The sequence below is a fragment of the Tauraco erythrolophus genome, chromosome 5, assembly GCF_009769465.1.
Source record: "Tauraco erythrolophus isolate bTauEry1 chromosome 5, bTauEry1.pri, whole genome shotgun sequence".
NCBI lineage: Eukaryota > Metazoa > Chordata > Aves > Musophagiformes > Musophagidae > Tauraco > Tauraco erythrolophus.
This window is the reverse complement of record NC_141469.1, coordinates 82,162,551-82,175,927: the sequence shown is the minus strand read 5'-3', so window position 1 is coordinate 82,175,927 and position 13,377 is coordinate 82,162,551. Positions and strand designations below refer to the sequence as shown.

The 13,377-nt window shown below is 44.0% G+C and overlaps 1 protein-coding gene across 1 annotated transcript; it reads right to left on the bottom strand.

The window, feature by feature from the left end:
- Positions 1–996: 996 nt before the first annotated feature.
- Positions 997–12,828, bottom strand: LOC104370753 (alcohol dehydrogenase 1). The gene is made up of 9 exons (XM_009990479.2): positions 12,811–12,828; positions 10,420–10,521; positions 8,835–8,973; positions 6,000–6,087; positions 5,672–5,891; positions 4,731–4,991; positions 3,138–3,273; positions 1,709–1,847; positions 997–1,021 (listed from the first exon to the last, which is right to left on the bottom strand). The coding sequence occupies exons 1-9, from the start codon at positions 12,826–12,828 to the stop codon at positions 997–999; spliced, it is 1,128 nt and encodes a 375-aa protein (XP_009988781.2).
- Between the last annotated feature and the right edge of the window lie 549 nt (positions 12,829–13,377).

The window sequence follows — 13,377 nt, the reverse complement described above, 5'->3', positions numbered from 1 at the left end:
GCTCCTGTTTCCACATTACAAGTGCAGAAAGCAGTAAGATGCTTTGTGTTTGATTCCTTGCAAACTGTTCCCAGTCACCTGTTTCTTCCCATTTTCTCTCTAGTCACACTTAAAGGTTAAGAAACCTCTCCCTTATTTAACGGACACAACTGAGAACACTCGATGCACATTCACGTTTCTTCACATTGTGTCCCAACCATCAGACGCACTCGTCTAAATTGGCCAAGATCTAAAACCATACTGATAGAACTACTCAAACACCCCCAAGAAAGAGGTACAAAGTCAAAAAAAAACCAACCAAACCACAACACAGAATGATGTGCAGTTTTATATAATTGCTTGGAAGTGCTAATTTGGTAAAACATTCAGTGGTGAGACATCCTCCAGTACCTAAGTCTATGATTTACTTCAACATCATTTACTGAAATTATTGATTCAAACACAGGGTCACCATCAATTTTAATCTCTGCAGCCATTTCCTTGCCTATCAGGTAATGGAATAAGGAGTAATTTTGTTGCCCATCAGGTAACGGAACGCTAAAATCATTCAGGACGGATACACAGACCCAGAGTTTTACTGTGCTGAGCTGCACACACAAATCTGCAGTGTTGTGAAGGCCCAAAGAAACAGGTCCTTCATTTTTCTTTCATTAAAATATTGCATGTTATAAGCCATTTTAAAAAATCCAGACCTTTCGTAACACCTGTGACAGCAGCAAGTCCAGTGATTTGTAACAGGCTATTAAAAGAAAATTGCAGCAGAACACAGAGGATTTAAAGCAAGAAAGAGGAGGAAGAATTAGGAGGAAAAGATGATTCCATTTGTAAATGCTGTGCTTGGAGTCTGGGGTTTGAGCTTGATCCTTTTATTCAAGGGGGGTGGTGGTGGTAGACCTTTCAGGAACGTCTTGGGATTTATTTCCTATCAGTTGTATTGGAGGATAATGAAGTTGTGCTGGTGCTGAGCCATCTGCTGCTGCCGAACAGCTGGGAATCCTAAAACACCAGGACAGTGCGAATACTGCAATGTAAAGGGACAAGTTAGTGACTGCAGGAAAGCCCCTGTGCCAACAGCAGCCAAACACTGCTTATTGCCATGGCTGATCTTGTCAAATGTCTCTGGCAAACATTATGTCCAGTTTCAAGATCCTACAAAAACAGAGTCCGAGCTCAACTCTCACAGTATTTGAGGAATGCACGAGAGCTAAATTCTAAGTCTGGAATTTATATCTGCACCAAATACTTTTCCAAAAGCTCTGAAGTTCCAGATAAACTGCCCAGTGACCTCAGGGCTAATTGCACGGGGACTCTGTTCCCTCACTCGGAAGAGGAACAGTGAGTTGCTCTTCCAGTAAACACCGGGTATTTCTGCCTTCCTGCTCCTCATCCTAAAACCTTTCTTGGAATGCGACGTAGCTCACCCTGGCACTCTACAGCTTGGCATGCCCAGGCTCCCTTGGTTGTCTCACTCTTCCAATGGGCAGAGGGCAGAGACTTGCTCATTTGTGTGCTCTGTTCTCCCTCTGCCCGCCAGAGTCTTTGCTCAAACTAGAACCTGAAAGTTCCTCTGCAAGGAACGACGGCCCAGAGCATGAAGGTGATGTAGTGGGTGGCCTCCCCCCTTCTCTGCCGTGAAGTCACACTCTGTGTTACCATACAGCTCTTGGAGGTTATTTCTAGAGAACCTTTACAATTAAACACTGTTTACCTCTTCCCTGTCCTTAGCAGATCAAATCCTTCGTTGATTTTAGTGAAAGGAAGCGTGTGGGTTATTAATGGATCCAGAACAAATTTTTTCTTCATGTAGTCACCGACCAGTTTAGGGATTGAATCTCTACTCTTCCAGCCTGAGAAAAAACACAGACAATGGATAACAAATCATTAAATGCTTGTGAAAATAGAGAAATCTCCTGGCAGCTTAAACGTTTAGATAAATGTTGTACAGCAGAACAGCACGAGGAAACTTTGTAACATAGAGTCCCAGCAGGAATGGTGGGACGAAGTGGAGCTATTCTACACATGACAAACCCAGTAAGGGCTATGCTGGTAGAAGACAAGTTTTCTAATACTTCAATCTTTACAGAATCCAAACTTTCCCCCACATTAAATACTATTTCAACTTGTCTAGTGACATGCTGTCCACTAAATCACACGTCATACAAAAGCCAGAGTGCTGACGTCCCATGTTGGCAACTGGAAACTGGATTGCCTGGTCAAAATTGGCAGGGCCGGGCATGGTGTGTCTCTTCTTTCTTACAAGCAGTCCCAGACAAAGCTGTCTCAAATAGCACCATGTCCTTCCAGAGGAACCTGATTTGTCTCTGCTGGTTTATTCAGGTGTCTATTGGATACAGGGGAGGAACTGTTGTGAGTGAGAAAACCTGTTATTGGAAACAAGTTTTCTGTGGCCTTCAGCTTCGTGTTGAGCGAGCCAGGGCTTGCTGAGTGTGGGACGCTGCTGGGAGAGCTCAGAAAAGGGAAAGAACTGGAAGAGACTGAGGGCAGCTGGCAAAGGGCTGAGCTGGGGTCTGACCTATGCAGAAACTCGGTGGGTGTGACCCACAGTGTCCTTTAGGGTCCTGACTCTCCATCTCTCCTGCTCTCTCCCCGCCCCCCCTTTCTGTCTTTCTCTCCCTCATTCTCCTTTTTGCTCTTGCTGTTATTCTCCCCCCAACCTTATTTTTCCTCATTTTCTCTTTTTCTTCCTTTGCCCTGTTCTCTGACCTTTCTCCTTTTCTTATCTCTATTTCTCTTCACTATTTTTATCTCTTCTCCTCCTTCCGCTCCTCCTACTTTTCTCTCTTCAACTTTCCTCTCTCCCTTTTTCTTCTTTTTCCTCTTTCCACTTTTTTCCTCTTTCGTTTTTTGTATTTTTAGCTCTTTCTTTCTCTTTCTCTGCCTATTCTTCTCCCCACCTTCTTCCCCCCTCTCTCCCTCTCTGTTTTTCTCTTGCCATCTCTCACCATTAACTAACAGTTCCCATAATTAATTCCCTTTGTGCTTCTTTGTCAGCAAAATAGCTATCGATATGACCTCCAATAGGACAACCTAAGCGATCAATTTAGATGTCTCCCATTTCACTCAAGATGATTTACAAGTTTCCCAAGCCAGTTAAATCACACTTTCCCAATCTTTACCTCCATAGACGGACCCTTTCCAGGTACGACCAGTGAAGAGGACCATGGGGTCAAAAGTGATCTTCTGTGCTGCAGGGGGAATTCCCACAATCACGCTGACACCATAGTTGCACTGGCAGGAGGCCAAGGCTGCAGTCTGCATTTGAAACAGAGGGACATCCCAGAGTCAGGCAAGATGTGCTGATGGGGCACAAAAGTTTGAATTCACAGAATCGTAGAATGGTTTGGGTTGGAAGGGACCTTAAAGATCACCTAGATCCAACCCCCCTGCCATGGGCAGGGAAACCCTCCACTACACCAAGTTACTCAAAGCCTCACCCAGCCTGGCCTTGAACACTGCCAGGGATGGGGCATCTACAACTTCTCTGGACAACCCATTCCAGTGCCTCACCACCCTCTGAGTGAATAATTTCCTCCTTAGGTATAACCTAAATCTCCCCTCCTTCAGTTTAAAGCCATTGCCCCTTGTCCTATCACTACATGCCCTTGGAAAAAGTCCCTCTCCAGCCTTCCTGTAGACCCCCTTTAGGTACTGGAGGGCTGCTAGAAGATTTCCCCGGAGCCTTCTCTTCTCCAGGCTGAACAGCCCCAACTGTCTCAGCCTTTCCTCATAGGAGAGGTGCTACAGCCCTTGGATCATCTTCTTTGTGGCCCTTCTCTGGACTCACTCCAACAGCTCCATGTCCTTCTTAAATTGGCCCCAGAGCTGAACACAGTATTCCAGATGGGGTCTCATGAGAGCAGAGTAGAGGGGCAGAATCACCTCCCTCCACCTGCTGGCCACACTTCTTCGGGTGCAGCCCAGGACACAGTTGGCTTTCTGGGCTGCCAGCGCACATTGCCAGCTCATGTTGAGCTTCTCATCAACCAACACCCCAAGTCCTTTTCCTCAGGGCTGCTCTCAATCCATCCTCCGCCCAGCCTGTACTTGTGCTTGGGATTGCCCCGACCCATGTTCAGGACCTTGCACTTGGCCTTGCTGAACTTCATGAGGTTCCCACAGGCCCAACTCTAAAGCCTGTCTGGATGGCATCCCTTCCCTCCAGCTGTCAACCACACCACACAGCTTGTGTCATCAGCAAACTTCCTGAAGGTTCACTGGATCCCACTGTCCATATTGAAGATAAAGAGATTGAACAGCACCAGACCCATTACTAACCCCTGAGGAACACCGTCCTCCTCCTCTCACGGCTCAGCTTGCATTTGATTTTTTGTAACTGAAACCACATCAAGCAATTTGTGCTCAAACCATTGCATCTGCAGTCATGGGTTAAATATGTCCTAGCTTTGTTCTCCTTCCCCATTTTGTCCTAGTCATTAGTGATCAGCCACTGTTGGAAAGCAGGTAGTGGGCTATGTGAAATTTAGCCACCCTGGTCAGGCCAGGGGACCACACTCAAGTTCTGTTTCCTAAGTTTTCGCACATGCTTCTGTCCCTGCATCTCAGTGGCAGATAGCTGGACTTAACAGGTTTGAATGTAGCTTGACACTTTGCCAGTGGCTCTCAGCTCCTCACCCTTGGTGCTCAGTAGGTTAGGGAAGAGAGAGATGACAAGCTAAAGCCTCATCTGACAACGTCTTTTGGTTGCATACCATGGTTTCGGTACGGCCAATGACCTCAAAGGAGTAGTCCACACCGTGGTTGGTCATTTCAATCAACACTTCATGAATAGGCTTCTTGAAATCTCTAGGGTTGACACAGTCGGTGGCTCCCAGCTCCTTGGCCTTGGCAAACTTGTCGCTGTTGATATCAACAGCAATGATGCGGGAAGCTCCAGCCACCTTGCAGCCCATGACAACAGAGAGGCCAACTCCTCCCAGGCCAAAGACGGCGCAGGTGGAGCCTGGTTCCACCTAGAATAACCATATAAACATGGCGTGTGTTACGGTCTAGTTAAAGTACAAAGCATTTTCTGATTATCAACATGTTTTCACTCAAGCCACTTCTTGTAATTTAGAGATTACCTGCTGAGAAGGAGTTTGAACATGCACACCTACTAGCGCAGCAGCCAGCTATGCTGTTATAATCCTACGTGTGATGAATTGTCCCTAAAATACATTTCTGACACCAGGTTTCCATTACACATCTCAGCCTGAGTTTTAGAGACATGTTTTTTTAATGATGCTTTATATTCCAGTGGTGGTTGGATCTGTAGTATCACTCCAGTGGAGACAGTGCCTGCTGTAAAAGTCACATTCATGTCTTGCTACAAATCATGAGTGTTTCATATATAGGCTTCCATGTATTCCTGGACTGAAGCCACAATAAAACAAATCAGCTCTGTTGCCACACTTTTCTAGGGCTGATAAAGCCATGAGAGAAAACTCACTAGATGGTAACAAGCATTTCTACTGGATTTTGAATTGAAGGCTTAGAGACAGAGAAACTGAAGTAGGCAAAGAACTAGTATCTTCTTTCCACCCTGAATTCAACAGTCTATACGCCCTGGCTGCCATGCTGACAACTCGCTCGCCAGCCACACAATCCTGAACCGACTCCATGAAATACCAGAAACACCCACCACGATACTCACCTTGGCAGTCTGCACAGCAGCCCCATAACCAGTTGAAAATCCACAGCCAATTAGACAAACTTTTTCCAGAGGAGCAGCAGGATCAATTCTGGCTACAGCAGTTTCATGCACTACTGTGTATTCAGTGAAGGTACTGTTACCCAAAAAGTTATGAACTGCTTTTCCTTTACAGGTGAATCTAGAGGTGCCATCAGCCATTAATCCAGAAGCTGAAGCAATGCTGTTTGAAAGATGACCAGAAATAATGGCAAGTGAAATCTGTTGAATGTGATCAGCTTTGTACAAATAAAAAGCAAATAAAGGTTGTAGGTAACCTAGGAAAACTCACTCGTTTTTACTGCACAGATTACCCCTGGTGTTTAAGCAACTGGGGCACGTCCCACACTGGGGAATAAACAGTGGAATAACCTTGTCTCCTAGAAATAAACAGGGATGACAGAGGATTAGAAAAGGCAAACAAGAAGCATGCAGGTGAAAACATGAAGCAAGCATATTTAATCCCTAGGCAAACGCACACTAGGCGTGCAGCGCTGCTCTTATTTCCTTCTGCTGCTCTTGGAAGATAAACCATCTCTCTCTGTTATAAAGGGCATCACTAGTGCGGAGTTATGACAGCTCCTTTCAGTGTGCAAGATCCCTGGGGTCTTCCACAGAACTGAGCCTGAGCTATGTCATAACATTGTGTTAGCTACCAACGTTCCCCAAGTACTCATGCAGCAGTTTCTGGCATCTTCGACTTCAAAGGAAAACAGTAATACATGGGTAAAGAAAGTGAGTAGGACAGGAGGTTGGCGTGTCAAGGTAACATGTAAACAATGCATACAAAGAATGGGAAATGAAGCATTCATTTCCCAGCCCTCTCGAGTCTCTTTCCTATTTGCAGTCCTATTGCTGTCGCATTGGTGTAAAGGCAGGTAAAGCATTTTCCACAGGAGCAGTGATACATACAAGCTAAGACAACAACTCTCATTCTCCAGCAAAATTGCATCCACAATGGTGGGTGAAAAGCTAGATGTGAGCTGGCAATGTGTGATTGCAGCCCAGAAAGCCAACCATGTCCTGGGCTGCATCCAAAGAAGCGTGGCCAGCAGGTCGAGAGAGGTCATTCTGCCCCTCTGCTCTGCTCTTGTGAGACCCCACCTGGAATACTGTGTTCAGCTCTGGAGTCCCCAACATAAGAAGGCCATGAACCTGTTGGAGCAAGTTCAGAGGAGGGCCACAAAGATGATGCGAGGGCTGGAGAACCTCTCTTATAAAGATAGGCTGAGAGCTGGGGTTGTTCAGCCTGCAGAAGAGAAGGCTCCAGGGACACCTTCTAGCAGCCTTCCAGTACTTAAAGGGGGCTTGTAAGAAAGATGGGGACAGACTTTTTAGTAGGGCAAGGGGTAACGGATTTAAATGTAAGAAGGTAGATTTAGGCTAAATATAAGGAGTAAATTTTTATGATGAGGGTGGTGAGACACTGGAACAGGTTGCTCAGAGAGGTGGCAGATGCCCCATCCCTGGAAATATTCAAGGCCAGATTGGATGAGGCTCTGAACAACCTGATCTAATTGAAGATGTCCCTGCACACTGCAGGGAGGTTGGACTAGATGACTTTAAAGGTTCCTTCCAGCCCAAACCTTCTATGATTCTATGAATTATATGGTTAACAAAGTAGCATATAGCTTCCCAGTGCATTTTTTTACTGCAGTGCATTGTTCACAGCAACAACATATGATAAATCATCCCTAATAACTCCTCAACAGGTAATCTCTAATACAGATCAATTTGCAATTTGACAGTTCTAAAACGTGGCTAATCTGTGACACATTGAAAGTCAAAGGCATTAGTGCATTTGATTTGCACTAAAAAAATGGAAAATACCTACAGAACATGAAATGCCCCTACCACCCCAACTCTCAGTTAACTTAGAACTGTGACATGGGCTTAATAATCATTCTGCTAAATAAACTTTGCACATCTTGGAGCCTTTTTTAGAACTTGAAGGCGTAAATTAAGCAACATCCAAGAAAAGAGAGAGAGAGTGTTTTTTTTTCAGGCCTGCTGTTTCAGCTCACATGGAAACACATGGCAGCTAGAATGAAACAACAGAGTGATTTATGAACCCAGATGTAAGAGAAAAAAGCCGTTAGAGCTATCGCTGAAATTTGCAATATACATATTTCTTTGGAGTTAAAGTAGAAATCTCTAGATATCTTATCATACATACCAACCTGCTTTGGACAGACTTCATACTTGTTGCCAGCAGGAACAAAGACTCTGGAAGTACAGTGCTCTTAGAAGTGAACTACTCAGGTATTTTAACAAACTGTCCGGATAAAAATTGAGCATTTCTATGCAGATTCTGTTCACTGCATATTTTGTCTTAATAACATAGCCCTTGTTAGATATTGTTCAGTCCCATAAAATTGTAGAGAAATCCCATTGCACCTTGCAGCAATTGGAGGAAAATCAGCATCTTTCACTGACCTCTCTGTCCACCCACTGTGGTTCAAAGAGGACGTGGCGAGAGGAGCAGCTGGTCCAAAGAAGTGTCCTCAGAGCGATCCAGCCCTCAGGGAGCAGTGCTAACTCACATGAACTGGTGCTGCACACAAGCAAAGCCTCAGGGTGGGCACTCCAGTCATGCCCTGATACGGTTAAAGGGAAGTAATTGAACACATAGACCTAAGTTCTGATCTCTTGATGTCAATGGATTATTTAGCTGTTTGGAAAATTAGAAGAAGGTACTTTGACGTGTTGTTCAGTGCTTCGCTTTGCCTCAAGGCAAGATGAACTACACTTGTATTATTCCTGAGAGAGGTGAGCTGTGTCAGCTGTGTTTAAAGAACCTACAGCAAATACTTGATTGCCTGTGACCAACAGCAAAGAATCTATGTTTTTAACCCCATGACAGGAAAAGCACTATATAGGTGGAAAGTAAGCTGCAGATGTTTTTGCCAAAATTAAAAGAAATTGAATAGAAAATCTGAAAATAAATCAAGGCTGGAAAGACAGGAAGAAGTAAACAGCACATAGTGTCCTTTAAGGTGCCCTTGACAAGACTCAAAAGTTGGATCATCTTCCACTGCAATACAAATACTCACACATGTAATCATCTTTAACTCGAACAGGAGCCTGAGAGCTCAGCACAAGGTTTGTGTCCAGTGCTGTTTCATACCTGGTTTGACCGAAGTTACTCCCTCTCCAACACTCTCCACAATACCAGCTGCTTCATGCCCAAGAATGATTGGATAACGCACAACCATTGCACCAGTCACCGCATGGTCATCCGTGCGACAGATCCCTGTCGCCACCATCTGATTTAGAGGAAAGACAAGAATATTTCAGCATTTCACTACGTCATGTCATATATAGAAGTGAAATTGTAACCTTTACTTGTAGATATACCTTATGTCAGTCTAGATCTAAGTAAGAAATTTTTTACAATGAGGGCGGTGAAACACTGGAGCAGGTTGCCCAGAGAGACGGTAGATGCCTCATCCCTGGGAACATTCAAGGTCAGGTTGGACGGTTCATCTAGTTGTAGATGTAGATGCCCCTGCACACTGCAGGGGGGTTGGACTAGTTGACCTTGACAGGTCCCTTCCAGCCCAAACTATTCTATGATTCTGTGATACTAAGGCACTTGTTTCCCTCTAAAAATCACATATGCACACAATAAACCTACAGGTAAAACGCGTTTGGTTGTGTGATTCATTATTTTCACAATTTATATTCGTCTTTACTCTGCAAGAGCAAGGCTCCTTTGTGAATGTTTGCTGTGCACTACTGAGCTCTAGAGGGAGTCTCGCTGATTGTCTGGCAGAACCGATGTTCTAGCAATACATCAGACAGGAAAAACAGAATAAACCAAATTATTCCTAATCTTTGCATATAAATACATAAACAAAAGAGATTATAATATGATAGAGACATTAGAAGAATATGTAAATATAACTATCACATTATATTGTTTATAAAAATATCAATTATATATTTTAGAGTCCAATTTATATTATATTACAACAAATCATATAATAGATGCTATATAAAATATGCAGTATACAATGATATAATAATACATAATTTCATTATAATTACTATATATTATTTATATATTTAAAGATAGGTATAAGGTATAGATACTAAAATTTAGGCTACACATAGTATTTTACACCACATTTTGCATTTTTTTTTGCAGGTAGCACAGCAGTATTTCTTTTGAAACATTCAAGTATGTCTTTATAACTTTTATTCTGACAAACGGAGTTGTCAACCCCATGAGAGGGTTCTCCTCATTTGTGTAACATGTGAAACTGCTCCAAAATGAAAACAGCTACTGACTTCCACTGAGAAGTTCCCAAAATGTAACAGATACTCAATACCCAGTTGAAAAAGGAAGCCCCTGGCCCCACTGAGCTATTGGCTGGCACAGATTCAAAAAGAGGAGAAGAGAAGTTCTTTCTGCACGTTACAGGAGATTCAGATTTTTGCCTTGTACTGTTATTTTTTCAGCCTCTTAGAAGCACAGGTGGCTTAGTAAACAAAAACATTCAACCCTGAAAAATGGGTTTTTTTTACAAAAAAGAACCTCATGATCGAATTGAGGACTCGAAGCACGTTCCACAGAAGCTCACTGAATAGTGACTACTCACCTAGTGATCGTTCTCTGACTGGATCCTAAAAATCTATAGAAATAATTCTGACAAACAGCAAGATAGAATGCAATTCAGAACAGTTTTTTTTAATTCCACTTTTAGTACCTTTATGCGAACTTCATGTGCTTTTGGTGGGGCAACTTCCACTTCCTCAATAGAAAATGGTTTATTGGCTTCCCACATTACTGCTGCTTTGCATTTAATAACCTGCAAACAGAGCAAAGAAAACGGAATGGCACTTGCAGTTGCAAGTCACCACACAGATTCTTACACTTCTATGCGTGAAACTGCTGCTCGTATTTGGGGGAGAAGAGGAAAAACTACAGGAAGAAAAAAAAAAAAAAGAACAAACACAAAACGCCACAAAAAAGCCAACACCAAAGCTGTGTAAGCTCCTTTCTTCCCCTCACCGAGATCAAGTCTAACTTTGTTTACGTTTCTGTCATGCAAAGTTTTTGGCAACACGTATAATAGTCTCCTACCATAACTGGATACCTTCCCCATCCTCACTGCTCCTTCATTCCTGAATTGTCCAGTAGCAAACATTGTTCAGGTACACAAGTTATTCTCTGTTTCTAACGTCCGTGAAGCATTAGTTTTGCCGTGTTGGATTACTTGTGTACGTTTGCATCTTCTTGGAGACAGCACACTAAATGATGCCACACATCAGGTTGTGATAAAGTCTGTATTGCCTAGAACTGCCTGTGTTGGGAACTCATGAAATTGCTAAAACTTGAATTCAGAGCCTTAATACAGGTTTATGAATGTCTTCTTACAGCCCAAGTCCAGCCATGAGGTGATGGCTGAGAGGACACCTGTGTAAAATGATGTAGCACTACGCAGAGGTCATCCTGAAGAAGCAACAGTCCCTTTAGGGCAAGGTTATCCATGCTAAGGTACCTTCTTCTCAAACGTGATACTTAACTTGGGGCAGGGGGTTACTCCCAGTACCTAAGATAGCTTTTTTTGTCTGATAGATCAACATTTGTCCATTGACGGGCCCCTGGGCTCCTCTGATCACCTGCCACCGAGAGGAAAATGCACTCAGAAGAGAGGGGAGTGTTGTCCACTCCTCACCCCAGGCACTCAGAGAAAAGGTAGCCAGTAGCTCCAGTTGCCACCCTGCAAGCTCACTCCTCATGTACTCAAAGGTAGTGGGGCCTCTGTCCCTGTATTCATTCCTGTTCTTTCTTGGTGGTCTCTGCCCAGCCCCGAGCTTTAAAAGGTTCCAGGCCCTGGAATATGATTTTCCATGTCACCCTTACAGGTGACACTCTATTAAGCCCTCAGTAAGTCCTACGGACTGCAAGCACTCAGGTGGCCTTATCTTGAGAGGGAAATGGAGGCGAATCGAGTCCACGCCGCAAGAAGTTTAGCACATGCCTGAGTATCCTGCGTGACTGGGACAACTTAAGATCAGTTTGCTGCCAGGTTCTCAGGGGAAAAAAAAAATAAAGCAACTCACAGATTACTCCAAGATAAACACACTGAAAATGAGGCAGTTTAGTTCCATCACACTTTGCTCAGTCCAGCGCTGAGCGGAGGACTGAACTTGGTGAATTTACCTACAAGTGAACTATGATTAGTTTTGCACTGGCAGTATCTCAGAGTTAAAGAGAGCATATTTATCTCATTTTGTTCGTTTGTAGCATGGCAAAGCCATGGTGAACCGTCCCGGTTCTTTCTCAAGGCACATTCCAGCAAGGTGCATGCCTTCAGTTGTCTTCCATCCACGGCTTCCTGTCCATCGACCTCTCTCACACGTCTCTGGGTGCGTGTTGGCATCGCTCAGGTAGTGCAAGAAGCCACATATCCTGACTTCAGCACTGGCATTAACCTACATCTCACTAGCCATTTACTTTCCAGCAAAGTCGTAAATACTCATTTCAGTCCCAGCTCAGTACTGCATTGCCTTATTTTTGGTCTTCATTAACTTAAATTTTAGCCTTGTTATATGCAGATTCAAATTTAATGACTGTCCTAATATCAGCACAATCACACCCTGAAATTTAATACAATAAGCACCGTATGTATTTTTTTCTTTCAGAAAACAAACTGATAGGAATTATAAAGAAGCTAAAAATACTTAAAACCACTGTGGGATCTCAGAATGGAAATGGATACACCTGATAAAAGCTTTGATCTTAACACTGTAAAACACTGTAACATATTTTAAATCGTCCAGTCAGAGATTAAAGTGAAGAGGTTAGTTTGCTAACCCTGCGGGGAGGTTATTCTTATTCTGGTCCTGTTGCTTTATGTTGCTCCTGTGTTTAGAAAAATAAATAAATTCTTGCCTTGAAGAGTGTTAACAACCATTTCCTACGAGAGTACAGCGGCCTGCAGGTAAAGGCAGCTCTCCTGGACCACCTTCCTCCTAAACTCTCATCTGTGCTCTACCACCAGTACTCACAGTGTCCCTGCAAAGAAACTGCATTTAAAAGTGCATTACTCGGCTGCAGCAAAGAAACTGCTCGCAGATAAACTTTTGCTTACTTTGCCTGCCGTGCTCATGTTGACCAGCGAATCTTGCCACCGCTGATTTGTGCCACGAATTCAGTCGGCTGCAAAGCAGTCGGGTTGCTGATACAAGTCCTGCCTGATACACTGGAAGCCGGTCTTGCAAAATGCTCCTACAAGCGCACTGCTCCGACCTTTTAGCCAAGCCTCCCAGCTCGGAGTCCCACCCCTTACGCAGCGAAAGTGCTAGAAAGAAAACAAACCACCCATCTGCTGAAAGCGCACTCTTTACAGTGCTTCTGTCTTCCTCACACCTTTGTCACGCTCTTCCTCACCCTTTTTGCATCCCACCCATCGTTGCCCTCAACATGATGGGAAGAAAGCAAAGGCCCTGGCTGGAGGGAAGCTGTCCCCTCTTTCCAGCTCCCTGGGAGGCTGCCCTCCAAGCCTTTGGCACCGTAGGTGCAAAGAGAAAAGGGGAGAGCGGCTCTGGAATTCACAGCAGCAGGGACGCAGTGGCAGCATGAAGGCTTTGCTGAATTACTCTGGTGACACTCGTAAGATCTATTAGAACATGCTATTGTGCAAGCTGCTGAAGAAACA

What these genes read in the sequence shown, in the direction of transcription:
- LOC104370753 (XM_009990479.2), bottom strand. An exon ending in CACATGAAGTTCGCATAAAG is followed by an intron (nt 8,974 to 10,419) that starts GTACTAAAAGTG and finishes CCTCTAAATCAG; the next exon opens with ATGGTGGCGACAGGGATCTG. An exon ending in TTGGCCGTACCGAAACCATG is followed by an intron (nt 3,274 to 4,730) that starts GTATGCAACCAA and finishes TTTCAAATGCAG; the next exon opens with ACTGCAGCCTTGGCCTCCTG.